This window comes from Dreissena polymorpha, chromosome 14 (genome assembly GCF_020536995.1).
Source record: "Dreissena polymorpha isolate Duluth1 chromosome 14, UMN_Dpol_1.0, whole genome shotgun sequence".
In the NCBI taxonomy this organism is placed as follows: domain Eukaryota; kingdom Metazoa; phylum Mollusca; class Bivalvia; order Myida; family Dreissenidae; genus Dreissena; species Dreissena polymorpha.
In genome coordinates, this window is record NC_068368.1 from 6,381,621 (window position 1) to 6,408,178 (window position 26,558).

Here is a 26,558-nt window from a genome sequence, read left to right on the forward strand (position 1 = left end):
TGCAGAAATGGTCTCATAGCAGTGCCAACAGTGATTAAGGATTTCATCTGCTGTGAAACAACTCAACAGAAAGTAGGTAAGCATTGAATGCATGCACTTGAGTTGTACAATTTGATGTGATGCTTTTTTTCTGTTTCAGATTCAAGTTTCTGGTGTAGACAGAAAATGTGTTTGAAGAAGGAATTCTACTACTGTGATTCAACTCTACAGAAGCAAGGTAAGTAGAAACAAAATTTTGGTTTAATTTAACTCATGTGTTTTGCACTGCATGCTATTTTTCAGGTCTCTCATGCAGTGAGGGAAAAGAAGAAGATTTCAAGAAAAAATCACTGCTGCAACTCAGGCCGATAACAAGGTAAGCGTTTACTATATTGTATACAAAATGTTTTTCTGTTTTACTCTGTTTCAGGTTTCTATTGCAGAGATGTTGCAGAGATGTTTTGACAGCTTGTGACAGAAAAGAAATTCAGCAGCTGTGTCTCGACTCTAGCCACGAGGTAAGTCAAAACAAATATACTGGTTTGTATGTTATGTTGTTATGCCCTTCTATGTTTCAGACTTACATTGCTGTGACTGTTCCACAGTGGGTCAAAAAAGAGACGAATACAGGTTTCAAGAAGAAAATTGGCTGTTGAAAACCTGCACAAAATATGAGGTAAGTAAACTATTCTTTTGGTTTGTTTTGTGCTTTGTTATGCTTAACTATTTTTCAGATTGGAATGGTTGGTCGTTACAGAGCAGACTTTTGGACAACTGAGAAGTTGAGAAACAGAAAATGATTCAAGATCAGCTACGTAAGTCTTGATTATTATGCATTGCTAAATGTTTTTTTCATTTCAGTATCCTGTGGTAAGTACACTAACTTTCTATAATTTCATATTGAAATGTTTTGATGATGTGTATACTGCTATGCAATGCTTAATGTATTTTTTTCAGTATGGCTGTGGTAAGTACACAAACTTTCTATAATTTCATATTGAACTGTTTTGATGACTTGTATACTGCTATGCAAAATGTCTGTTTTTCATTTCAGTAGCCTGTGGTAAGTACACTAACTTTCTATAAATTCATATTGAACTGTTTTGATGATTTGTATACTGCTATGCATTGCTAAATGTTTTTTTCATTTCAGTATAGCTGTGGTAAGTACACTAACTTTCTTTAATTTTCATATTGAACTGTTTTGATGACTTGTATTCTGCTATACAAAATGTGCTTTTTTCAATTTCAGGTCAGCAATGGTAAGTATAGTGTGTTTCTTTATGTATAATTTTGTATACATATTGTTTTTTTCATCATAGCATGTCTTTTATATTTATGCTTTGTGTAAGTAAAATGTTCATAAATCATTCTTATCTTCAAACTAAAAATGTATTGTGCTATGCAAAATGTCTGTATGATTTCAGTTGCCAGAGGTGAGTACCATTACAGTTGAAAAGTTAGTTTTGTTTAGTTAAAGTTTTGGTTCACAGTTCTGTTTGTTATTTGGCAAAATTTACATGTATGCATTGAGTCTTGATTTCAGCTAGATTGTGGACTGAAGAAGATTGCCAGCAGAGGGATTGGATACAAGATACAAAGTAAGTACTGAGTTTCTTACTAAAAGTTTTGAGTTGTATTCATCGTGTGTTAATATGCTATGATTGCTATGAACATGACTTTTGTATTTCAGCGAAGACAACATAGGTAAGTAAAATTGTTATCTGTTTCATGTTTACTGTTACAGTTCAATATTGTGTTTATAAATTGTAAGTTGTACAAACACATTCAAAAGTTTCTGATCATGCTTTCGATTTCATTTCAGCTTTACTGCTGGACGAGTGTTCTCTACTACTAGACGTGTCAGGTTTACTACCAGGCGAGCAGTGACAACAAGGCGCCTTTGTGGAAACAACACAACAAAAAAGTGAGTATTAGTTGAAATTGTTTTACTGTATGTTATACTTAAATGCAAAATTGTGCACATAAATTGTAAGTTGTACAATTACAATGAAAGTTTCTGATCATGCTTTCTATTTCATTTCAGCTGTACTGCTAGACGAGCAGTGACAGAAAGGCGCCTGAACATGCAACACAAAACAAAAAAGTAAGTATCAGTTAAACAGTTGGTAGAGTTGTGTGTTTTTCTTTAGCAGTTTGTGTTTACTATTTTATTTGATACATGGTATATTACACATGCATGTTTTTATCATTTCAGGCTGTTTACTTTCATCGTTTACTGTTTAACACAATTTGCTTTTCTATTTTCAGTGCCAATATACAAACCTTGATGTGGACACCGAGTAGTCAATACATACGTGTGGCGTACAGCTGCGACAAAACCGTGGGTCCATCGCACCGATAACTCGAATATTGGCCCGCGTATGGACATCAGTGCAACTTTGTGAATCCATGTAACTTTGTGAATCCATGTAACATTGCGAATATGTGTCGATCGAAAAATGTGTACATTCTGCACTGAAACGAACTCGGTGTTGCAAGTGGCAAGTGTTGACAGTGTGTATGTTTATGTTTATGTTTTTACATGAAAAATAAAGGAGATTGTTCTCCTACCTTTTTTTTCCTTGTTTTATTGTGCTGGCCAGCAATATTGATGTATTGATGTATGTGTTTGTGTTTAAACTATGCAATACCAAAATCAAACAAAAAATAAACATTAACAGTCATTAACTGTGTTTGGGCGGCCGAGGGGTTTAAGACTCCACAAGTGTGAAGCGCACTGATAGCACTTGGGGGTAAACACCTCGGTATTTCGGTGCTAAAATGTTTTCACGGTGCTTATTTTGACGCACTGTTAGAACTACCAACCAGTAAATGATTGCTTGATTTATAAAACAAATATTCAGTCTCTACTTTGGCACAAGAGACTCTAAGTATCAAATAACAACAATTTAAGCGCAGACAATCACATGGTGGTACACCAGTCCGAATATACTCATTGCTCTAGCCAGGATTGCAAATTACTTGTGTTGACTAGCAAGGCTCCCTAGTAACGGAGCAGTGTTACTGGCGTTTTTTGGGTCGATAGTGCTTAGGTGAGGTTTTGCTCGAATCGGGAGCGGGTCACTCGCTTGGGCGAGTTAGTTTTCGCTCGTAGTTTCCAATCTGGCTAGATCAATGTAAGGTTGTTTTGACTGCTATTTGGCAAGCAGAAAGACAACAGCGGTTAATTGACTGAGTATGGGCGACCGAGGTATGTAGGTGTCAATAGACCGACTCCACAAGTTGCGAAGCGAACCGATAGCACTTGAGGGGAAACGCCTCGGTTTTCGGTTCTAACATGTGTTATCCATGCTGTCGTTATACTCTGGCAAGGCTCCTCAATCTATCGCGAGGGACACTCATTATTGCCCGCAAGCTTTAGAACCTGACGTGGGTCGATGCGTATGCGAGTCCGAGGACGCGATGGCATTTGATAAGGCTACCAACCGGTTGATAACACGCATTGTTCAAATTGTTAGGTTTAAGTCTGCTAGGGCTGGGGTGGGAAGGCGACTTCTCTTGTACTCAGACAAGAGGAACGGTCACAAGTCCGTAAAAACGCCGAGTGACACCACTAGCTTGCAAACGTACAAAGCAAAAAACTTTCAAACTTGAATTTGAGGTAAAATGATAAAAAAAACTATATGAATGACTAACCGATATAAGATATTTTCCATATGGCAACAAACTATGCTACTCAATGTTGCGTTGAACATTAATTGCGCCTTACGAACTACTCGTGTTGAGACTAACATTGAGTGACTCGTAAACTTAAAGCAGTTACTCGCTTTTGACTGCATACACATTTTGTACAACGGCTCGTTATTGGTATTACTTGTCTTTCAGTGAGACACATTAACACAAACGTTCAACAGTATTTAGGCTTTATATTGCGCTTGTAGAATATACGAACAAAACACACTATATAATCTACAATCGATCGCATAGTTAGCTACTTGAGTTGATATTGACAAGCGCTGGTCAATCATCTCGTTTGTAAGCTTTCGAGTGTACACAGTAGTTTGCAGTTTTGTTTCACACATAATACAAAATATGGATGAAAAAATCTATATACATAACAGTTTGCGATATTAACTACTTTTGCCTCTTGGCCAAATCTACACTCGATCGCATAGTTTGCTACCTAGGTTGATATTAACAAGCGCTGTTTGAAAAGCAGTATTACTTCAATGCTATGGTTTGGTTGTAAGATAAAATACTAGTATATGATGCATTGATGTAACAGATATGTAGGCACATTCGTATAGTAGAAGAAAATTCTCAGCAGCAGCTGGTCTGCAAACACTACAATGCGATTTTGCAGTTTGATACGAACGTGTTTTGTTCACGTGAAGTTGAAATGAAAATCTGTCGTGTCTGATCAATGAAATATATTTGATAAAATAACACAGTTGAAAGGCAGTAACATATCTAAGGTTGTGCTATGTTACAGCTCCACAAATAGTTATTCGTCTTGCAAGATACTGGAACAGATGTCCACATGTTATTGTATATTATCTGATTTAGGATATTTTGAGAAATTATGCAACAGAACATTTCTGCAAGATGTGAAAAAAATATCTATTTAAATGGGATTTCTGAGGTTTAGCCATCGCCGAAAGGCCAATGTTTCTTCGTTAATGCATGGCAAAAGTAAAGGCTATATTGTTTTCTAGTATGCTAGTCCGTATTGCATATTGCAAGGTGGTAAAGCGGCTCTTTTCATTTTGCTGTGAAAAGAACGGTCACAAGCCCGTATAAAACGTTGAGTGACACCTCTTGATCATGTAGCTTGTATGAAACGTGTTAACACAACCACAGTAGTTCAACGCAGAACGCTTTTCCTTCTTCGAGGGAGAAGAAATCTGGGTGCAAGTCCCGGCTTTGGTTATAACACGAATACTACTCGCTGCTCAATAGCAATATTCATCATCCTATCCTTAACCATAATACCACTAGGCTCTATTAAGAGTAGCTTTGGAAAGGGAGTTAATAGCAGCTGCATGAGTGCTTTCATAAAATGTAAACGGTCGACCTTTACGGTTGCAAAATTGAAATACGATTTCAATGTTTTGAAGCATAATGTCTACATCGGGACCAAATGCCCATAGGTTCGATTTCGACTTGCTATTAAAATGATACCGAGTATTACAAGAAAACTGAGAGCCAAACGTCCAAATAAGATTCAATATTTTCCACGAAAAAGCATGTACTCGTATATTCCGCAATGACGTATGCCGCTTGATTATTTGTAAAGCATTTTCACGTATCATCTGATATACACATGATTTAGAAATATTAATAGCCGTCATCAATTTAACTATAATGCCATTGTTTTCAATTCACCGCCGTTACAGTTACCACCCAAGATGCGCAGGAGATAGCGTTCACTGACGGCTCTTTGACTACGGCAGATCGCATCGTCTTCACCACCGTCCTGGCCAACGTGGGTGGCGCCTATGACCCATCGACCGGCACATTCAACTGCCCCACAACAGGTTATACGTGTTCCAGGTAAAACAACACCAAATACAATTGCGATTATTATACAAATCATGTTGCTAACAGACATGAACAAACTTGCACGATGTTTGTGTTCAACAGCATAAAAGTATGTCTTTCTGTGCGAAGCTATTTTAAATATTAAAATTTAAACTGCAGTCTCTGTTTATTCGCATATCACTTGCATCAGAATTTTTCTTCTATTCTCGTATTCATGATTTTTTCTTTATTTTTTCATTACACAATTCTTAGACACAAAGTATATAAAATATGTCCTGTCTCAACGTGTCTCGCAGTGGTTATATTAACACTTGTTGCAAATACAACATAATTTGATCACATTTTTATAATTGTCAAGTTAGTATTACTTGCCGAAGTCTTAACATATTCCATTGCGTGTACGTCTTAAGGCTTGAAGTCAACATTTATTGGAACTTTACAATTACTTTATATGCCTATGCATCCCTGTTAAGGCGCTATTTTCTATTACAATTGAACACACATTGATAAGTAAAGAATACTGTTTACTTCAATTCCACACGTTGGCTCCTCAAGACAAGTCCGCCTGGCTGGAGCTGTATCATAACCAACAATACATTGCCTCCGTGTACGGCAAAACCACCAACGAATATGCTATTGCCGGGAATTCCGTCATCCTGCAGGTCAACAAGGGCGGCCAGGTAATGCATTGTGACAACATACAGATTGCACGGGGAATTGATAAATATCTCAAGACATGGTAACAAAGGAAAGAACACGTTGAACCTTCACTTGTGATCAAATGCACATAAATTAAAACTTCATCTGCATTAGCAGGGGAGAACCCTATTATACAATGCCGCACTTAATTTATGTTAAGGAACCGATTGCCAAGCAGTGAGACGCAAACCAGATACAGATGACGGGAGGACGAACACGTAAATAACAAACGCGCACGAGACATTATTACTTAAGTTATATAAGAAATTTTTGCTTAGACAGAAATTCATATGTTATTTTGGATAGTTTGTCCATGTGTAATGTTCTGTTTAACTGCTATTCGTCCTTATGTAATGTTACTGTGGCAACAACATTCACACAATCGGGTACCATTTGATGAAACAGTGTGAGGATCGTTTGTCACAAAGTCATCACTGATATCCAAGTTGTTTCTGTTATGACGAGCGTTTCAGAACAAGTGTTATTGATCATTGTCTTTTAAATACGTGCGCTCCATCGAAATAACATAAATGTTAACATTTAATAGCTGGTGCATCTCTTCTGAAGCAGAATCGCTATCAGCGTTTCTGACTCGATGCTGGTTTAAAGTTAAAAAAGAAGAAAGATCGTAAAAACGACAGATGCATCAGGCAAAACAATTGTATGTTCTTATTATCATTAAAATGTCTTAAACTTTCCACGTCCACGTACTGTGGTTATATCCGAAACATTGATTTATATTTATATATTATATTATGTTATGCTTTACGGTAGTTTATTGAGAAATATCTGTGAATTAAAATTGATATTTTACTTTTTCAAATAGTGAAAAATAACAATGGAAATTATCGATAATTTTCATTGTTTTACCAGAATCATTTTAAGATATCTTTGGTTTCCCCATTGTGATCCCCAATTAAATGCAATTTTACCAAGGGCAACTACTCAGCATCGTTGTTTAATAAAACATACGTATGAGCTTCCTTTTAAAATGCAACGGATAATTATATTGTAAAGAATTGCAAAAATACAAAAATAATTATATATAAGCATACAATAAAAAGAAAATGTGTTGTATATGTAGGAATATCGATTTTAATTCACTCGTGATCAGATAAAAAATGTTTTCCCTTATCAATCGTGAATTATAATAAATATTCCACCAAATACAACAAATATCCTACTTTAAATTTAGTGAATATAATTGCAATAACTCAATTAACTGCTCAGTTGTACACTTTATAGGCTAGTGAATGACTTATTCAGTTGTGTCATTTATCTATCGAAGATTTTGTATTTATCTAAAATGGAGATACAAATTCGAACATAACGCCACATGCATCTCAACATTCCAGGTCTACATTCGTGCTGTTAATGCCAGATTCGGAATGGGTACGGACCTGTACGGCCAGCCGGACGAAATCTAATCGACTTTCAGCGGCTACCTAATCAAGGCCATCGCCACCGAAACACCTGTCGGCGGCAAATAAATCACGCCGGTAGCAATCATATCTAGCTGATTATTGTAGACTGGATACAACAAAGCTTGACATCGTGTACAGTTGTTGTATTGACTTGAGGGACGAAATAAATTTAGTACGCCAGTACTTAAGAAAACTGATTTAGTTTTGTTTTGCCTCGTTTATATTGCTCTAGATTTTGGTGGCTACGCAATTATAAACGTCGGATGTTGTGTATTTCGAAGTGAGCGCATTACAATAACGGATGATTAGCCTGCATATGGCTACAATATAGTTGAGCATAGGTTTGTAAGATAAGAAAATTACATTGACAGTGCATAACGTCATAGTTGATACCGCTTAAAGGACATGCCGTTTTTAGATTGCCAGGTACCGGATTTATAAAATGTCATTGCTTTCTATTTTTAAAGAGCAATTACAAAGATTTCTTATTGGGTTCAATGTATTTCATGTGAACGCCATGATCTTATTAATCTTTAAACAATGTATGGCAAGACGTTATAACTGTTCATAGAAAGGACTGCGTCATTTGTTTTCACAGGTTTGTGTGCGTTTGTTTTACCGTTCTTGCGAGGACTTAACACTGAACACAAACCAACACTCCGAGGACTGTTTTCATTGACAGTACTTACACTCGAATCCTCAAAACGTTTTTTTTTTCCAGAAGTATCATCTAGATGATGACTTAGTTTGACATATACAATTTAGTAAAGGTCATCATATAGTCCGCATGTTACGAGTCTGTGCATCTAGCCACACACAGTTTACAGTTCTTTCACAAATTGTGTGTAGAAGTAACCAATCAAATGTCTACTCGAGAGCTGAAAATGACCAATCAGATTTGCTTTTAAACCGGTTCTAGTATAAAAACATCAAGTCCTCAGAATACCGGAATACCTTTAGTTGAGTAAAGATGTCCTCATAATATCAGGAAATGAAGACACGGCGTATGTGCGCATGTTGTTGACAGTTGCAGACTTGAACAAAGTGTCGTTTTGGTGTATTTTGATACTGTTGAAAATTATCATTGATCAATAAATGTAAGGTGATAACTTTAGAAATACCATAAGAATCTGCCCTATGTCGTTTTAATAATGGTAATGAACAAAACAGTGTGGCAACTAAGCTCAGATTTAAGTTTTTACGCAAAAGTCGACAAGTTCCTTCATATTCAAAAAAACAAAACAAATGAAATTAGAATGATGACACAAATTATTTGATCTCAAAAAAGGTTTAGCATCTGATACATTACCCCGTTCAAAGGTAAACAGAAAACACAAAAGAAACTCCGTCCTGCTAAAATATACAGAAATTGAACAAAACCCCGAAAAGCAATCTGAAGTCGATCCCTGATTGCGTTTAAATACTATTGGCTACAAATTAACTCAAAGCATATGCCATCTTTGAAAGCTAGTTTTTCAAGAAAAAAATATAGTAAAGTTTGTTTGACTGAAGTTCAATTTCCCATAATGTTTAATTATTTCTCTTATGTCACCTTAATTATTTTTAGTCCTAATCATCACATTAATGTATTAATTCTCACGAACACATACTGTTTATGAAACTGATCTAACGCAAATGAAATTATATACATAATATATTACAAGTCAATCTGCAACAAATAATGCATACAGCGAGTGGTTGTCAGAAGCATCGATTTTTTTTACTAGTACACAACCTCCCCAACAGCAGGTATTACGTAAATCTAGAAATGAAGACAATGAACTTTTTTTGTAAATATATTCAGAACCAGACTCGGCAACAAGAATACAACTTTCACAGTGAGACATAAAAAAGCCGATGAAGAGCCTTAATTTAGTGATATTGTAAAAATAAAATAAGTTTAATTAGTAAGATACATGTACTTTCTATACTCTGTTTGGAAACTATAGAAGAGTGAGAAGACCTTTATTTACGTGAACAAAACTTAAAAAACAGAAGTCGCCGATCGAGTGGTCATGATCGCGGCTCTATGGGTTTAGACCCAATACTTTGTTGTTCAACTTAATTATATAAACTAGCGTGTTGTTAAACTTATACACTAAAGCTATTGTTAAGGCTTGCGTCAATTGTAAATTTATATAACAAAAAAATCTTAATAAGAACGTTATGAAATGTAAAGTCCTGCGAATAGACAAAAATGCGACAGCATGTTGAAAAAAGTTCCTGTTTCATTTTACAAGCACAGCCAATCAGTTCAGCAAGGCATTTGCTAAACGAGTTCTTCTTTTTACCACCGCATGGGAAATGAGCCGCGCTCTGGGAAAATGGGGCTTAAAATGTCGTCCCATATTTGCCTCTGCACTCCGCTAAGGCTATTCAAAGACAACACTTTCCGCCTCTACTGGATTTTCGTTTAAAATAGACGTCTTTTTTACGAAAGTTTCGGTAAATGCGGATAGTATCTTCCTTGATTAGCCTGTGCGGACTGCACTGGCTTATCTGGGACGATACCTTACGCACAAGCATCAAGCTCCGTTTTCACAGAGCGAAGCTTTAATGTATTAATCAAGCTCCGTTCATATGTTTGTCTTAATATTGATATTGATAAACTATAAATGTGCTTATTTATTTAATTATGCTGTTGTTCTTCTTCCTCTAGAAATTCACGCATGTTTAAAGTACGGCATCGTCCACGATCTCTCAAGTAGCCAGCTTTCCTCTCATCCTAACGGAGCCACTTGTGAAGCAACGGGAACCAGACAATAAGCGGAAGCGTTTGGACTCAATAGCTGTAAAATAGCGGAACCATCTATGTGTAACATAGGCTTGAACTTTTCGTTTTCTTTATTGTTTGTTTATTATCTATTGCTTTCAGTACGTTCATGGTATGAACAGCCGTTTTTGCATTTTTAAGACGGTCATAGGCGTTATTGAAAAAATATCAAAACTGTGAAACAACTATTGTCAATTAATGTAGTAAAATTTCTGGTATTTGTCCTGTTATATCTTTAAACATATTTTATTTCCAAATAATGACATTGTACAAATATATACATTGGTCCATACATACATAATGGAAAAATGGTTAGACCTGACGTTCTTCAACATTATCGGGGGTCTTTCCCTTGCAATAGTTTTAACATGTTGTAATGGTGACAGACTTACATAAAATATAACTCATGTCATTTACACAGTCTACAATTGAGACAACATAAATCTCAATAATTATATTTGTTATATGATGACAACAGTACTACTAGTAATAACAGTAGTTACCAAGAATAGTAATACTAATAGTAATAATAATAATGAAACAAAAATAATAATAATGATTTTATAGAAAATATACAGATATCTTATACAATAAAGGATATTAATAATGATAGTAATAAGATACTAATAACTGTTATATAGTTAAAATAAAACAAGTTATCGGTTATATTTTCCCACACATAATTACATACCCTGAAATATTTTAAACGCGGTCTAGGACAACTTACTCCATGTGCGTAAAGTGTCGTCCTAGATTAGCCTGTGCAGTCCGCTAAGGGTAATCACAGACGACACTTTCCGTTTTTATGGTATTTTTCGTTTAAAGGAAGTCTCTTACTTGCAAAAATCCAGCTAAAGCGGAAAGTCTCGTCCCGAATTAGCTAAAATTTATAATGCAAACATTGGAACTAAGTAGATCCAGAAAAAAACAAGAATAAAAAAACAAAGAAAAAGTAATATTCAACTGGGATCGAACGACTGACTCTTGGAGTAGAAGTCAATTACTTAGACCACTCGGTCATCCGTGCTCATACAGTGAGGGGTGTATTTAATATAAGCAATCATAGTAATGTCACAAATATAACGATAACATGATCTCTGCAAATTAGTCAATCGTTTAGCGTTTGTAACGCTTTATAATGTTCAGGTTTTAAATCGTCAAAAGATGCATATAATGGATATTTTAGAGAATGGTAAATGTTTAGTATTACTGTTTCCTCGCAAATACCATTACAAATTCGAAAATTTGCAAATCTGAAACATTGATTTTAAACTTGGTCAATTTAACAAAACGCGAAAATGTCCCTTAAATGCATGAGATTAAACTGCTTTGAACACAAGGACTGTTTCTAAGAAAACGGTGTTTATGTAAGTTTTGACCTTACTCGACCTTTGTAAGTTTTAAAAATTAATAAAATATTTCGAACATGTGTGAAGGATTCCCCGCCAGTAGGCCAGAATGAATCAATGGAATTTTCATATTTTGAAAATACCAAAACTGCATGAACTAGAAAATTTGCAATCATCAAAATGTTTATCCATTTACAATAACAGATATTTTAACTAACTATTTTTGTAGTTCAGTGTAAACAAAATGCTCATACTGCATCCGCTGATTCTACAAGTAAATGAACGCAGGATCGGTTTTGAAACAATGTCAATTGAGGGAAACTATTGTTTCTACAGTGAAAAGGCTAAGTGGTTAAAACAATTGTACACTCTATTTTTGGTAATCAACAATACTTTTTTGTGTGCCTCTTTGTTTTTGGCACATTGTCAGCATAGAAGTGTTTATAAGTTAAGCCTATATTCTCATATTAAACTATTGGTATTGCATTCTGTGTATATTTTATGTCACATAAGTTTTGTTGTTGCCTATCTTTTTTTCCCCCAAAAATTGCTGTGTGTTGTTTTCATAATTGACCTTTAAACATGTCTAAGCATTGGGTTTTACAAAAGCCGTTGCTCTAGCAGTGCAATAAGGATCTCTGTTTTAATGGCTCATGTACAATCTATCTCACACGGTATCATGGTTTGTGTTTGGTCAGCCGGTCTGCAAATTGCTATTTCATAGCTTTCGCATTTACTTATGCTTTTCAGTACTAGACAAGAAATACCTTTAAAAAAAAGATATTCATGCACGCATGGCAATTAAAGACTAGAAAATTCATGTGTTTTGTCAAAAACATTAAAGATACAATTTTGATTGATTTAATAAGAAGAATTCCATAAGATTGACTAACTTATTTAGAATGATCTTGACAACGCGATAGCTAATTGAGTCAAATAGCTATTTACGCGAAACAACTAAAAGAGGTCTTATAAAGAAAGCGCGTATACATATTCTAAATGCGTATGGATCATTCGCGTTAAGGGTTTATTTCATTTTCAAATAGTGTTTCTGTGTTTCATCTATTGATACATTATCAAAAGTATCTAATTATGAGAAATAAGTCACGCAAAACATTGTTATTGATGTGTATGTGATGCAGTTAAGAACTGCGTGGATGATACAAAACATCTATGATCTTTGATCTCATTGATAAAACTGACTTTCTTTCAACATCAACGCCCTTTATTGACGATGCTGCGAAGCAGCTCGTCTAAGTTATCATACCATGGAAAAATTCTTCACAATGGCGACCTATGTAAAAGACCGAGCCAGTCCGATTGAGATAGCTCGATTTTTCTAATTGGCATACCTCGCTCATTATCATTGATAAAGGTATAGGAAGCTCAGCTATAAATAGGACAGCATATTCTGGGAAAAAGATTTCATAATAGTTTGAAAACGTTAATTTTAAATCAGTTATATTCAATCCATTATATGTTTATAGATCAATGAAACAACTATGCATTTTCTGTATTGTATTTGACATTTGTTGTGATTCAGTTAATAAATTGCGAATTAAAACGTGTATAATAAACTTTCAACGCGATAATGAGTGTAAAGAAAACGAATTATTTCGAACCTGCCATTTGTAAACGTTGTAGCGACTATAGTATATAGACAACATAATAGCCGTAAGACATCTGTGAAACTCGCTCTTATGCGTGCTTTCTCATTTTGCATATTTAATAAACTTTTCAAACATAAATTACAGAGCCACATCAGTGCACATACTATGTTTGATAATTCATTCGTTTGTTGGATATTGTTTGCTGTTTTAAACACATATTAGGTCATATCGCGGAGATTTAGTTAACCTTACCATGTGTTCATGTGCGAACTCACGTATTCAAGTGCTCTTACGACTATGTGCTCATACCTACATTCGGGAATCATCATGAAATTATTGCCGTACTTAACGAACAAACATGCCTAAGCTTATTGAATTAGAGAAAAAAATAATAATCAAAAAATAAAAATTATATGTTCATGCACATGGGCATGTGAAATCACGTCCGTACACATAGCATCATTAATTTAGGAAAGGAAGCAACGAAATATAAAGTTTGGTATGATATACATGTGAAATTAAAGAGCATGGTGTAATTAAAGAGCATATCCAGTTTTGAATTTATTTGCTGAAACGTAATGTTATAACCCATAAACGTTTTACTGTAACAGAACGTTTTTTTAAGATAAGTGGTACAGACAATACACGTCGAATATCTTTTTAAAGATATTTCGTGTTATATTTGATCGAGAATGGAATCCGCCTCCCAGTTTCGCTGAATGGATCAAGTCCCCCACGGGTACTACTTCCCCGTACCCCCAATGTTTTTTTCGTACCCTACATTTTTCGTACCCAATTTCTTTCGTACCCAATTATTTTTCGTACCCAAATTTTTCCTCGTGCCCAATTTTTTTTTTCGTACCCATTTTTTTTCCTACCCAAATTTTTTTTCGTAACCAAATCTTTTTTCGTACCCAATTTTCTATTGGCATAATTTGTGTACCCAACATTTTCGTACCCATTTTTTTTCCTACCCAAAATTTTCTTACCCACATACACAATTGTGGTGATGTAGATAAACTTAAATAGATGCTTTTATATCAATCCTCTTCAAAAGCATCGTCACACTAGTACTGTCAGTACTTTGATTCATTAAGTTCTCCCACTAATGTATCGATTGAACTATATTCCGATTAGATATAGATAGAAATGTATCTATAATGTGGACCATTTGGTCATACATTTATTATTCAGCCAATATCTACAATACAATAAGAGAGCAATTTAGTGCTAGTTTGATCAGAAATAGTGGTTATGTGTTAAGATTTAATAAGCCTCATACATCAGTCTTTACGTCAATCAACAGAAAATTTCCTAATTGATATCCATACAGTCATATGGTCCTTATTGATATCTATACAGTCATATGGGCAGTATTTCCTTATTGATATCCATACAGTCATATGGGCAGTATTTCCTTATTGATATCCATACAGTCATATGGCAGTATTTCCTTATTGATATCCATACAGTCATATGGGCATTATTTCCTTATTGATATCCATACAGTCATATGGGCAGTATTTCCTTATTGATATCCATACAGTCATATGGGCAGTGCTCTGGGAACAGGCGGTATGCTGCATGTGGGTAAAGTGTCGTCCCAGATTAGCACGTGCAGTCTGCACAGACTTATCATTGACGACACTTTCCGCCTTTCCGCCTAAACTGGATATTTGCTAAGAAGAGACTATTTTCAAACGAAAAATACAATAAAAGCGGATAGTGTCGTCCGTGATTATCCTGTGCGCACATACGCAAAACAAAAAAAAAACTTTTCACAGAGCATGGTCCCATTATTAATTCCAACTTTCAGCGAAGGCCTATTAAAATAGGATCATGCAAATTATAAGACTATTGCATATATACTCTTTTCATCACCCAGCAATTTGTCACATCGAACCTTTATACTTAAATAAACCAGAAAAATGTTCGCTGAATTCTTCACGTGGACCTTTATGCCATAGACACTAATTTGGTATATAAACGTGTGGCTTTGTATTATATACTTTGTAATTTAGAACGACAAAAATGAATATCAATGAGGTCATAATTTGCTATCAGGACCAATATCACATATGATTTACATGGTTATGTTTCTATGCCCCCCCCCCCCTTCGAAGAAGAGGGGTGTATTGTTTTGCTGGATGTCGGTCGTTCGCTCGGTCTGTTGGTAGACCAGTTCGTTTCCGAACAATAACTCGTAATCGAATTGACCGATTGGCTTAATACTTCACATGTGGATTGGCCTTTGACAGTAGATGACCGCGGAACTCTTGTTTTAGTTGAATACAATTGCACATCCACTCGTGATTCTCCTGTAGACTCAACTATGGTGGTTGTGGATTGCCGACCGACATTCTTCATCAGCATGAAGTCCGTCCGTCTTCAATATTTCGCCACTGAACCATGGGCATATAGGGAAGGTGGGGCCACCGAAGCTACGGTGTGAATGTCGATAGCTCTACTTCTTCCAAGTTGCCTCCTCTCGCTTCAGCCACAACCAGTTGGACGACCGCTCTGCCGTTCGGCTTAGTTTCCGGACAGTCCACCGCCTATTCCTGCCAGTAGACCCGACTGCTGACATTAGTCGGGACACGGATTGTGGGCATAAGCCTCTAGCGCATACTTTTATGTTGAACAACTAAGTACGCAAGCCTTTTTGGATGCACGCTTCTAGCAGTTCTGTGTACCTAGTCTTTTTCCTCTCGTAGGCCTATTCGTATCTGGTTTCCAAAGGTACGGTTAACTCGATAAGGATGAGACGTTTTTCCGCCTCTGACCACATCACGATGTCGGGCCTGAGGTTTGTCTGTACGATACTTGGGAAGACCAGCTTCTTGTCAAGGTCAACCTTCATGCTCAACCAGGTTGCGCCATTGAGGATTCAGGTTTTCTGTGTCGGCTGTATATGTGCAGTTTAACCCCGCTTCACGAAATTGAATATATGTTGTCGCGGGGTACCACAGACACCTCTTTGGGGACGCTGTCGTGACGTATTATGTACCTCTCTTGTGACAGAGCTGTTGGGCAGCAAGAAAGAACATGTTCTAGACTGCCGGCGGAACGATAAAAAAGTTTGCATTTCGGATCTTTTATGAGTCTCCAAGGGCAGAGGTTTACGGGAGATTGTAGGAGGTCATGGACTGACCTAAGGAGGAAGGACTGTTTGATGGATTCATACTGCCGGATGCCGTCCCAGGTCATTGGTCTGTCTAGCGTATTTCATGTTGCCCATGCTCCCTGTGTTCCAATTTCTACCGCTCTAGCTTGTCTCTATTGTCTTCTGTCCTCCTTATTTCTTCCTTGATCATGGCGCGCCTCTTTTTCTTGTGTTCTTGGCTCCAGAGAAGATATTTGTCGCTCCAATCCACGACGTCCGCCAACAGTCAACCCTACAATATCTCTGAGCTTGAGCGAATTCTCAGCTCAACTGACAGTCTCAGTGGCGGACCTTTTCCTGCTGGTGCGGGTAACAATGCCTGCTTCTCGGATATGCTAATCTCGGAAGTCTTTAAGTGTGAGTACCAGTCTCGTATTGTCTATCTCGAACTCCTCCACCAGTGAGGACAGTGGGTGTTGATGCTTGGTGCTCTTTCCGTACAGTCCTACACCGGAGATCCTGGGAGGGGGGTATTCCTAGCCACTTCCTTAGGTGTCGGCTGGTGGTCCTGTCTAAGGTTTCTATTACTGATCTCGATACCTCATACAATATTATTCACAATAGAGCTATAAGACCTAATCATTCTTAGCTACGTAGAACATTATCGAATAGGAACTACTTTTCTATATTGAGAACTGTTTCAAATAGGGCATACTTGGCTGTTTGGACCTATATCTCCTCAAAGAACCTGCTTTAGTATGTCGAACAATATCATATAGGGCATACTTTACTATGTAGACCTATATCACAAAGGACCTGCTTTGCCATTTCCAACTATATCAAGTTGGACAAACTTTGATATGTAGACACATATCATATATTACACACTTTGCTATTAGTAGACATTTTTCTCAAAGAGCCTACTAAGATATGTAAAACTTTTTATTACTGACATACTTCGATAGATAGAGCATTATTACCTATGACCTTTGATATGTAGACAATTATTACATATAACCAACTTTTCTATTTGTAGAATTTAATGACATAAGACCAAATTGCAACAAGGACCTACTTTTTACGTGGACCTTTTTCATCCAAGATAGATTTCCTTTGATACATTCCATGTACATATAGTCTGCCTTTATCACATGGATCTACTCTGCTACGAAGGTATAGATCATGTAGGTATATGTCAATTGCGTTTGTTTTCAATGCAGAATCACTTTCTATGTCACCTTTTACAGCATATGTATTGTAGGTCTGCCGTCACTGTATAAAGGGCCAAATGCCATCGCCGTGTTTTGATATATGGATTATTTTCCAGTTGTAGTATGCGCTTGCATATTTTCATAGATTAAAACCTGTGCAAATTAAGCGTTAATAATGATTTGCTAATATATGAAAGCTCTCAATTTTTAGTAATTGTATATTAATTCCTTTACTAAATATTGTTTATTGTGATTATTGGAAACAACCAGCATGAAGAAATGTTATTTTTATGTAGGGTTTAAATGACACGCAATCTAGGAAGACATGAATCTGATGATGTCAATCATGTTTTGCCAAATTGACCAATTGATCATGTGTTCAATCTTATTATAGTATGTTTTAATCTTTTTTTCTGCGCTTTACAGCAGCCATGCCCTTGTTTCTAATTCCTCAGCCGTGAAAGTGGGTTAATTACCGAGCGTCCGGTGGTAAACATTGATCACCGGAAGTCACGAGTCTTATATTATCGGAAAGCTTTAACAATACGGCAATTAAAGCGTCTCCGGTGCGAGATTTATTCCTTGTGTCAAGAAGACGCGCAGATAAGAAGGCCTCATAGTTCATTCATGGTATTGATTCAGAGACAGGAAAGGTGAGAAACGGTTCCTATTAGGTCTTGGTTCTGAACTATGGCGTAGATGTTTTACTGCAACGGGTAGTTTTTGTTTTAGATTTATGTGCGCCTTTTTCAGAAATACAATAGTGTTTTTGTTTGCACGATTTTGGGTTGACAATCGATTGTTACATTTGAATCAAATTACAAAAGGAAAGGACAGACCATAAAGGTCTTTTAAGAACGAAAACCTCCAATGAACATGTGCGCAAACAGTTTGTGTGTAGATGTACTAAAATGTTCAAAATTTACAAATAAACGCTGGTACAAAAAAAACACAAAAGATCGTTTAAAACACGAAGACTTTTTAAGCCATCAAGAACAAATCATACCTCATTAACGTTCAGTAATAAAGTACTTAAACGATTTAAGTATGCGTAATCAATCATGCCAAAACAGATAACCTTCATCTTGAACGCTTTAATACCAACCACTTGACATGGACAATCGAGCTTTACTGCTTAATTTTCGTCCTGCTTTAAGTGACACGCAATATTATTCTAAGCATCTACATATTAAATGGCTTAAATCATTCCAATAAACATTTTCGAGTGATCGTCTCGGGTAAATTCAGTTTATATAATAACGAATAGAGATAGAGATAAAGTCTGACATCGAGTAGTTTGATGAAATAGAAAGATGTTGAAATCGCTTTCGAAACATTGCGAGAATCATAAATATGTAGAAAATAATGTTCAAACTCATTCAAATTTACTACTTGGGTGCCATGTTGTTATTGCCCCCACGCGTTTTCGAACAAGTTGAATGTTTATTGTGTCTGTTAATTAAATGTAGAATAGTTTGTGTTGTAAATACATTTCAAGTGTATGCTGTCAGCCATTTATCAAAGCTGTGACATTCAATCACATGAGTAGTATAGTATATTTCATAGTTATCTTAAATACCGTGTTTATCGTCAAACAATAGCATGGACTCGACGCGTTAAATTATATAATCATTTGTTCATTTTGTCTGTAAAGGGAATATGTAGATCTACTTGTTTTATTTAATATCCCTTCATAACAGATTGGGCAAAACTAAATAAAATATATTATTGTTTTCTCTTTAAAAAATCCTAGTTCTAGCTATCCCGGTTGTTTTTTTAATAACATTATCGCTTCGTGTGTTTTGTGTTATTAATTAAAAAGACAAAAAATTACTACGAACTAAATATATTTTGCTGAAAATATTTTACAACAATTAAACCTAATATTCATTCCATTCTCTGCCAATAGTGTCAGTTGAACAATGTTATTATAAGCCGAAGTTCGTCCAATAGTAATTTATTGTGTATAATTCATTTACGTGACGCATAGTTGACTGGATACCCAAACGTGTGTGGGTTTATTTGTTTGTTTGTTTCTTTTATTTATTTAAAAGAAGTTTTTGTTGATAATCAGTACAAAAAGGTATCGCTATGTTACAAAGAGTAAGTAAAAAGTTGGAGGTCAACACGTTTTATCTGATGACATGTCAGTGGTTCTGCGTCTATTAAAACGTTGATGAGATTCTGAGGTGCCAACGTAACATTATTTAAGGACCAGAGATGCGTGTTTCGTTACTTTAATCGACGCAGATTAAGGTTGTTATCATTGCAGTAGATTTAACGTATTTCATATTTGGATGAAATGAACAAAAAGTTGGGTCTGTGTTTTGTTAAAAATCCCACATGTTCAGTGTAGCAACCACCAAACGACCTGCCCAAACTCTTTCCAGATATGGAAGGCTTTTTTTGCAACATTTTTGTATTTCTTGAAAATCATTTCAATGTTAAAGATGTTTATTCTTTTGTATTGGCTTTGCGATACAACAGTTAAATTAGAAACGAAAACACAAATATAATCAACCATCATCTTTTAGTTTTTAACGATAAAATCTCTGCGTGGATGTTGTAAGGACGCGAGATGGAACGCTTGTATACCAACCGGATCGCTAGCTGAAGATCCACCATTTCTGTGCACCGTAATAGCAATGGGCTTTGCTCCAGGAAAAGGGGGGTAATTTTATATGCGCATCGAGTGCGGACTGCACAGGCTAATGTGGGACGACACTTTACGCACATTTAAGTGATTGAAATTTTCCTGACCAAAATGCGTCTTGGGTTCACAAAATCTTTGAAACGCATAATAAGTTACATTGTATGATTGTTTTCATCGTCTTCAATTCACCATTTTTGCACTGTCATTGCACTAAAAGGTTACATGTAGATCCATATTTAACTCCTAAATGTGCATGGGACATATATAACAAGGTCGAAAATCCGCCGTTATCTCCTAAACTTTATATTACGAAAACGGGTTCGCTATCGAGACGTTCGACCGGTTAGGGTTACCCAGGTCAATGTCAAATTTCACGTTTATTTGCAACATACCAGACAAAAGTTTCCCGCTAATCTTTCGATTGTTTACACCGATCAGTAGTCGCGAATTAAAATGTTGTTTGATCTTCAGATATTGAAGATGACACCTCTTGGTCAATATTTGTTTTATTTACGACCGAAAGTTGTCCGAGTGGCACTAGAAAGGGGAATATAGGTCGAATGCGGTAATAAGTGACGATCTAATCCGGGATTGAAACAGGAATTTTGATCGCATGTATTGTATTTTATTAGCTGACTTATGGATTTATAAAAATTTGTTTAGACAAAATATTATCCTAACAAAATTACGAAGTCTATGTTTGAAATGCGACTGCTGTTATCTTTTAAAATTAATAAATGTGGTAAAAAAATAATTTGTATAAATTTCAATACTTTTGTTATGTAACACAAATAAAAAATGTTATATTTCAAATATGCGCATAGATTTGAACAACAATTAACAAAATACAAAGAGAACATATCGTAAATCGACATAAAAATTCAATTAAACTTGTTATTGAACAACGCTCGAAATGTGGACGGATATAGATACACTTGTAAATGAAAATGTCACCTCCCATGATCTAAACCCTCTTCAAATGCCATTGTGCATATAAAATGTTAAACATAAAAGAACTTGACATCAAACATGAGAAAGATTAACCGATGTAAAAAAAGTTACGTCGCTGTTGAATTTGTCTTTCGCTTTTGTAATAAATTGTATTACCGTAAACACTTGATTATCATTACATGCAAATAAAAGAAGCTATATAATATTCAAAAGCGGTTCAAATCGACTGTACGTAAATCTACATTTTTTGACGACTCATAAAATTAATGTGCCATGTATTATATAACTTTAACGTGGTGGGCTTAAATTTGTGCGATCAAATGCATTTTTAGATGGCGAAACTATGTAATTTGCCTTAAAATTTAGGCGTTTATAATAATTTTAAAATTTGTAGCCGTTTTGGGAAATTGCTTTTTGTGATGAAACCGCTTTGTATCAATTTCAATCAATTACAATTTCGACATAATTTATATTTCAATAAACACATCGGTATTTGAAGTATAGACCTTGAATTTCGAAATTGTCGTTGATCGTTTTTATTTTAAATTTAAATTACACGTTTATTTGAAATATAAACCAGAACATTAGCAATACGGTTCAATAGCATACCATTCTCATGACAAAAAACTCATCCAAAAATAACACAATCATTTAAACAATATGTTATATTTGATATACTGAAACATGATGAACCAAATCAATCAAATAAATAATGTTGATAAAAAAATATTAAAATAGTAATAAACATAATTTGAAATGCACATACACATACTGTAACACTTTAACGCGCATGGTACAATGGGATGCACCAAAAAGCAGGCTGATATAGTCTGATATTGTCAGTGTGTCAGTTGTCGGCTGGGCAATTCGATCTCACACGATAACGTAGCAACAATTTTCAAACGCTTAATTCGACGGAAACAGTTCGTTTCAAACAACTAAGAACGTAACCTACCAGCACCAATGTCCGCCATTCTAATTGTATGTTCCATAGCAACATCTGTCGTTTATCACCTCTTGACGCACATGTATAACGTCTACATCATATCAACGACATTTTCTTTCCATCCCGTGACCTAAACCTGAACCATCACAATGATCACAATGATCGTCGGAAAACAAACGTCCTGACGAATAGTATTGAATCAAAATTCTTAATTAAGTACTATTGCTGTTTATTATCAAAAAGCTCTTGCTTTCTTTCGACGCCTTGAAGTCCTTCTTAGCGGGGCGGAGGTAGCGGCAGTCCTCCAAATCCTCCCAGTCCTCATCGCTGAGCGGCGGCGGCACGTACGGAGGTCCCGAGTAGTCCCGAACAATCAGGGGCCGACTCGTTAGCGTATAGATCGGTGGCAACATTATAGGTGGCAGTTTCAGAGGTCGCTCCCGTGGCACTCCGTCTCGCAACCGGTCGGATTGTTTGACTTTCCGCTGATCCACGAGTGGAAGAGAGGCGTCTGCTGTCTTGTAATGGTCTTGTTTCAGAGTTTCCTCGTGCGTTCGATCGAAGGAAATCAACGTACCCACGTCACCATTTTCAAATAAAATGTTCGCCTGTAGCGTCCTCTCGCTCGATGTTTTCTGTAATTTCTGAAGCGCTTTGTTGTCGATGGTTCCGTCCACCGAAAGAATTCGCTTCAGTAACTTCATCCTGAACTCATTTGGCGGAATGAACACTGGGGACTGGGGTGTCCGTCGTGCGCTCAACGGAGCGTCTGAACTTGGCCGCGTTTTCTCTCCGGTCATCATGGAGCTCCTAACTATTGTCTGCGTCGCCATCATATGCAAGTCGCAAAAATTATCCAGAGTACAAGTGGCGTCCCGATTAGACTTCCTGCATACGGCTGTATACGGGGTATACGGATACTCTCTCCGTGTAGATAACCAAATAAAGTTAACTACTATCACACTACTTCGTTGATTAAGACCAAGCGTATTGTTTTAAGAGAAACCACACATGATGTATGTAAGTAAAGGTTGACAAAAGATCGCGGATCGTAAAATCGTAAAATCCGAACTTGAGTATTATTAAAAAGTTCCCTTTTTATAACCAATAAATCTTCACATACACGAAAACATCGTTTAATTTTTCTTAAAACAACACATTCCTTTAACCAGTGTTCTTTTTATAGCGTACACATTTATAACTGTTCCTCAAACGATGACACTTTAATGATGTTAAAGTATATTCTTAAATTTTCATCGAAAGGCTGCACACATTTATTTTATTTTTTCTACGATCTGCTCTGTTCACGAATTCAGTGTCGTCTGCGAAAATTGGAGACGCGCCTTCTATTTATAGACCTACTCGAGCGTTATCGGTCCTCACTAAAATATTAACCAATACAATGGACTGTTTTCATGTTCATTGTTGACAGGACCAAAATATCAATTCTTGTGTTGCAGTTAAAAACGAAATTTGAAAGATATTTTTATAATTATTACTACCGTGCTTCAGTAAATAAATTATCAACAAAATAAAGCGAATATGTGGTTAGCGTATAAGTTGTTCTGTACAGTGATCTTTGTTTTGTAGATTTAACGGATAAAAATGACAAAACAAGGCGCTTTATCAGAGTGAAATATAACATTACTAAACAAGAACAATAAAGTGTTAATTATCCTTTCGGTTATTCCACTGTGTAAAGTTAAATACTCAGTGGTGCAGTTAAATTAAAATATATATTTTTTTCTTCACATCACGATGGATTGATGCTAAGATATCATGTTTTATATTTTGTACCGGGTCACGACGGTTGATGTTATTGAAACGAATTAATGAACTGACTATGTGCAAATATTATTACTGTATTGCAGCGTTATTATGTTAGAGAATACACGTCTGTATTGTTTGCTAGCCACGTCTTTGGAAGGCGCAAGACCAGGATGCGAATCTAACGTATTTTGTCCCCGCGTGAATACACGTGGAAATAACTGCTTTAATAGTTTACACAGAGGATAGTTTTACGTTGTAAGCTAAATAATTTGCACAGCAAAAAACTAGCAGGTCAACAATAATGCAAAAGCTGACATGGTGATGAAAGAAAAAGAAGTAAACTAAGTTAAAGCTATGAAATTGTTTCTTTACAAATAACATTCTCGAAACATAATATATCCGTTCTTTGTCTTAGAGAACAACGAACTTAAGCATATAATCACGTATTTTCCGTTAATATTAAATTTAAACATACCTTTATTAAATAAATACCGAGTTAAGCTTTAATTTCAGTAATTTTTCTCGTTATAAATATGTTTGCTTAACAGAAATGAAACATAGATCGTTCAAATAAACTCGAGATTAACAATAGGTTGCATTTGCTTTTATTTTCAAGGACGTTGACTTTCATAGGGACGCTTCTCTTGAGCCTTAACGAGTTTGATATGTATATGCGCAGTGATCTATGAAAAGGGGGTTTAATATGCTTTAAGTGTCATCCGCACATATCAATCAGGGACGACACATTCCGCTTTTATATTATTTTTCGTTGAATGAAGTCTTTTCTTAGCAAAAATCCAGTTTAAGCAGAAAGTGTCGTCCCTGATTAGCCTGTGCGGACTGCACAGGCTAATCTTGGACAACACTTTACGCACATGCATTAAAACCCCTTTCCACAGAGCGATGCTCATATAAATTTATCAATAACATATCATGATACTAAACATAGTCAATATGGTATAAATTGTAGTGTGTTACATATATAGAATTCCAGAGATGGTTGTTTCTGAATATTTCGCAAGTATGTATTTTTAAAGTATGTACTCGAAGAATGCAAGTGCAAATGGTAACACACAAACATGTTTAAATCGCTAATTAACATTTTCTCTTTTTTTTTAAAGTAAAGGCTCTAAGTTCAAATCCAAAATACACATATAAATAAGTTGCGTAAAATGCGAAAATGGGTCTTACGCCATATGCGACCAGCGTAACTCCAGACGAGCCAGCGCATCCGCACAGACTTGTCGGGAGCTGCCCTTTTCTCTAATGAGACCACGAACTATTGCGTCACTTTATTGTGGAGGCTGGTCTGGAGCTACGCTTACCGCATATGGCATGAGGCCCATTTTCGCACGACGCGGCTCAAATTATGAACTTTTCTTCAAACTATGTGAATATCCGATATAAATACAGAGCATAATAATAGCATGGTAAAGCGCCACTAATCGTCGCAATAAACGCCGTTGTAGATAGTACATTGGGAATTGTTACCGATACAATCTTCAGGAAATTCGGAGTGTCAAAATAGAAATACCGGTAGGGTTGTTTATCTCAGTAAAGGATTGATCGACCGTCATGAAATTGTTTGTGGATTGTGACCGAAAAGTTCAGTATAATAAATCCGGTACTTGGAGAATCTTGTCGGGAATACAATAATTGTAATTTATTAAAATGTCCGTAAATGAGGGGTCATCACTTATGTTTGGAAGAATAAGAGGTAATACTTCAAGCGTTCATACTACTCAGTGTATCGACAAGACCCCATATACTACTTATAGACAACAATGCACGTAATACCCCAACATTATCCGAGATAATACCCATGTGTATTTATTTAACTGTGATATAAAAAGGCTTGTACACAGTGTACATTGCTGCGTAGTATGTTCTTGACCAGAGCTCAAATTTGATATTCAAAATTTGTTTGTAAACATAACTTTCTTAAAAGCATTGCCACCAGAATGTCCTAAACGATTGAGAATCGTTGATCTTAAAGGGGACTTTTCACGGATTTTGGCATGTAATGAAGTTTGTCATTAAATGCTTTATATTGATTAATGTAAAAATTGGATCAAAAAGCTCCAGTACAAAAAGCTCAAAATAAAAGAAAGAAAAAAAGTAACCCTCGATTGGGCTAAAACAACTGACCCCTGAAGTAAAAGTCTAACGCTTAGCCAACTCGGCTATCCGTAATCATGCAATAAGTGATGCATTTTATACTTTATTTATAAGCAATTCTCGTAATGTCACAAAATATAACGACAACATCAGAACGCTCCAAATTATTCGTTTTTATTTTATGCTTTCCGGTGGTTTATAGAGAAATATCAGTGAATTAAAATTGATAATTTCACTGTTTTAAACAGTGAAAATTAACAGTTAAAATTATCGATAATTTTCACCTTGTACTGTGAAATGACGTCATTTTTTTACGAAATGACGTCATAATCCCGGCGAAATTCTTTAGTTAAACTTTTTAACAATGAATATAAAATGTGAAAAAAGCATAAAATAAAAAGAAAATTTGTTGGATTCGGTGGAATATCGATTTTAATTCACTCGTGATCATAGAAAAAATATTTTTT

At 35.8% G+C, this 26,558-nt stretch overlaps 1 protein-coding gene and 2 long non-coding RNA genes across 10 annotated transcripts in view; 2 read left to right on the forward strand and 1 right to left on the reverse strand.

The window, feature by feature from the left end:
* LOC127857575 (uncharacterized) overlaps positions 1-26,558 on the reverse strand; it is a 193,690-nt gene that overhangs the window by 57,015 nt on the left and 110,117 nt on the right. Inside the window, exon 2 of one of the 5 annotated variants that reach the window (XM_052394043.1) lies at positions 22,494-22,555. The exons of 2 other annotated variants lie outside the window; for them this stretch is intronic. In XM_052394043.1, the coding sequence (XP_052250003.1) occupies positions 22,494-22,555 (62 nt within the window). Of the gene's footprint in view, positions 1-22,493; positions 23,422-26,558 lie in introns of those variants that run through there. 2 more of the 5 variants (XM_052394045.1, XM_052394042.1) reach the window with 2 other exon arrangements.
* On the forward strand, positions 1,597-3,490 carry LOC127857577 (uncharacterized). Its single transcript, XR_008038506.1, has 3 exons — positions 1,597-1,906; positions 2,027-2,086; positions 2,251-3,490. It is a non-coding gene; the product is annotated as an uncharacterized LOC127857577 (long non-coding RNA).
* Positions 6,381-26,558, forward strand: part of LOC127857576 (uncharacterized) — a 74,722-nt gene continuing 54,544 nt past the window's right edge. For 3 of the 4 annotated variants that reach the window (XR_008038503.1, XR_008038502.1, XR_008038501.1), the window contains exons 1-2: positions 6,381-6,401; positions 7,539-8,033. This is a non-coding gene — a long non-coding RNA (uncharacterized LOC127857576). The remainder of the gene's footprint in view (positions 6,402-7,538; positions 8,034-26,558) is intronic. The other variant, XR_008038505.1, reaches the window with a different exon arrangement.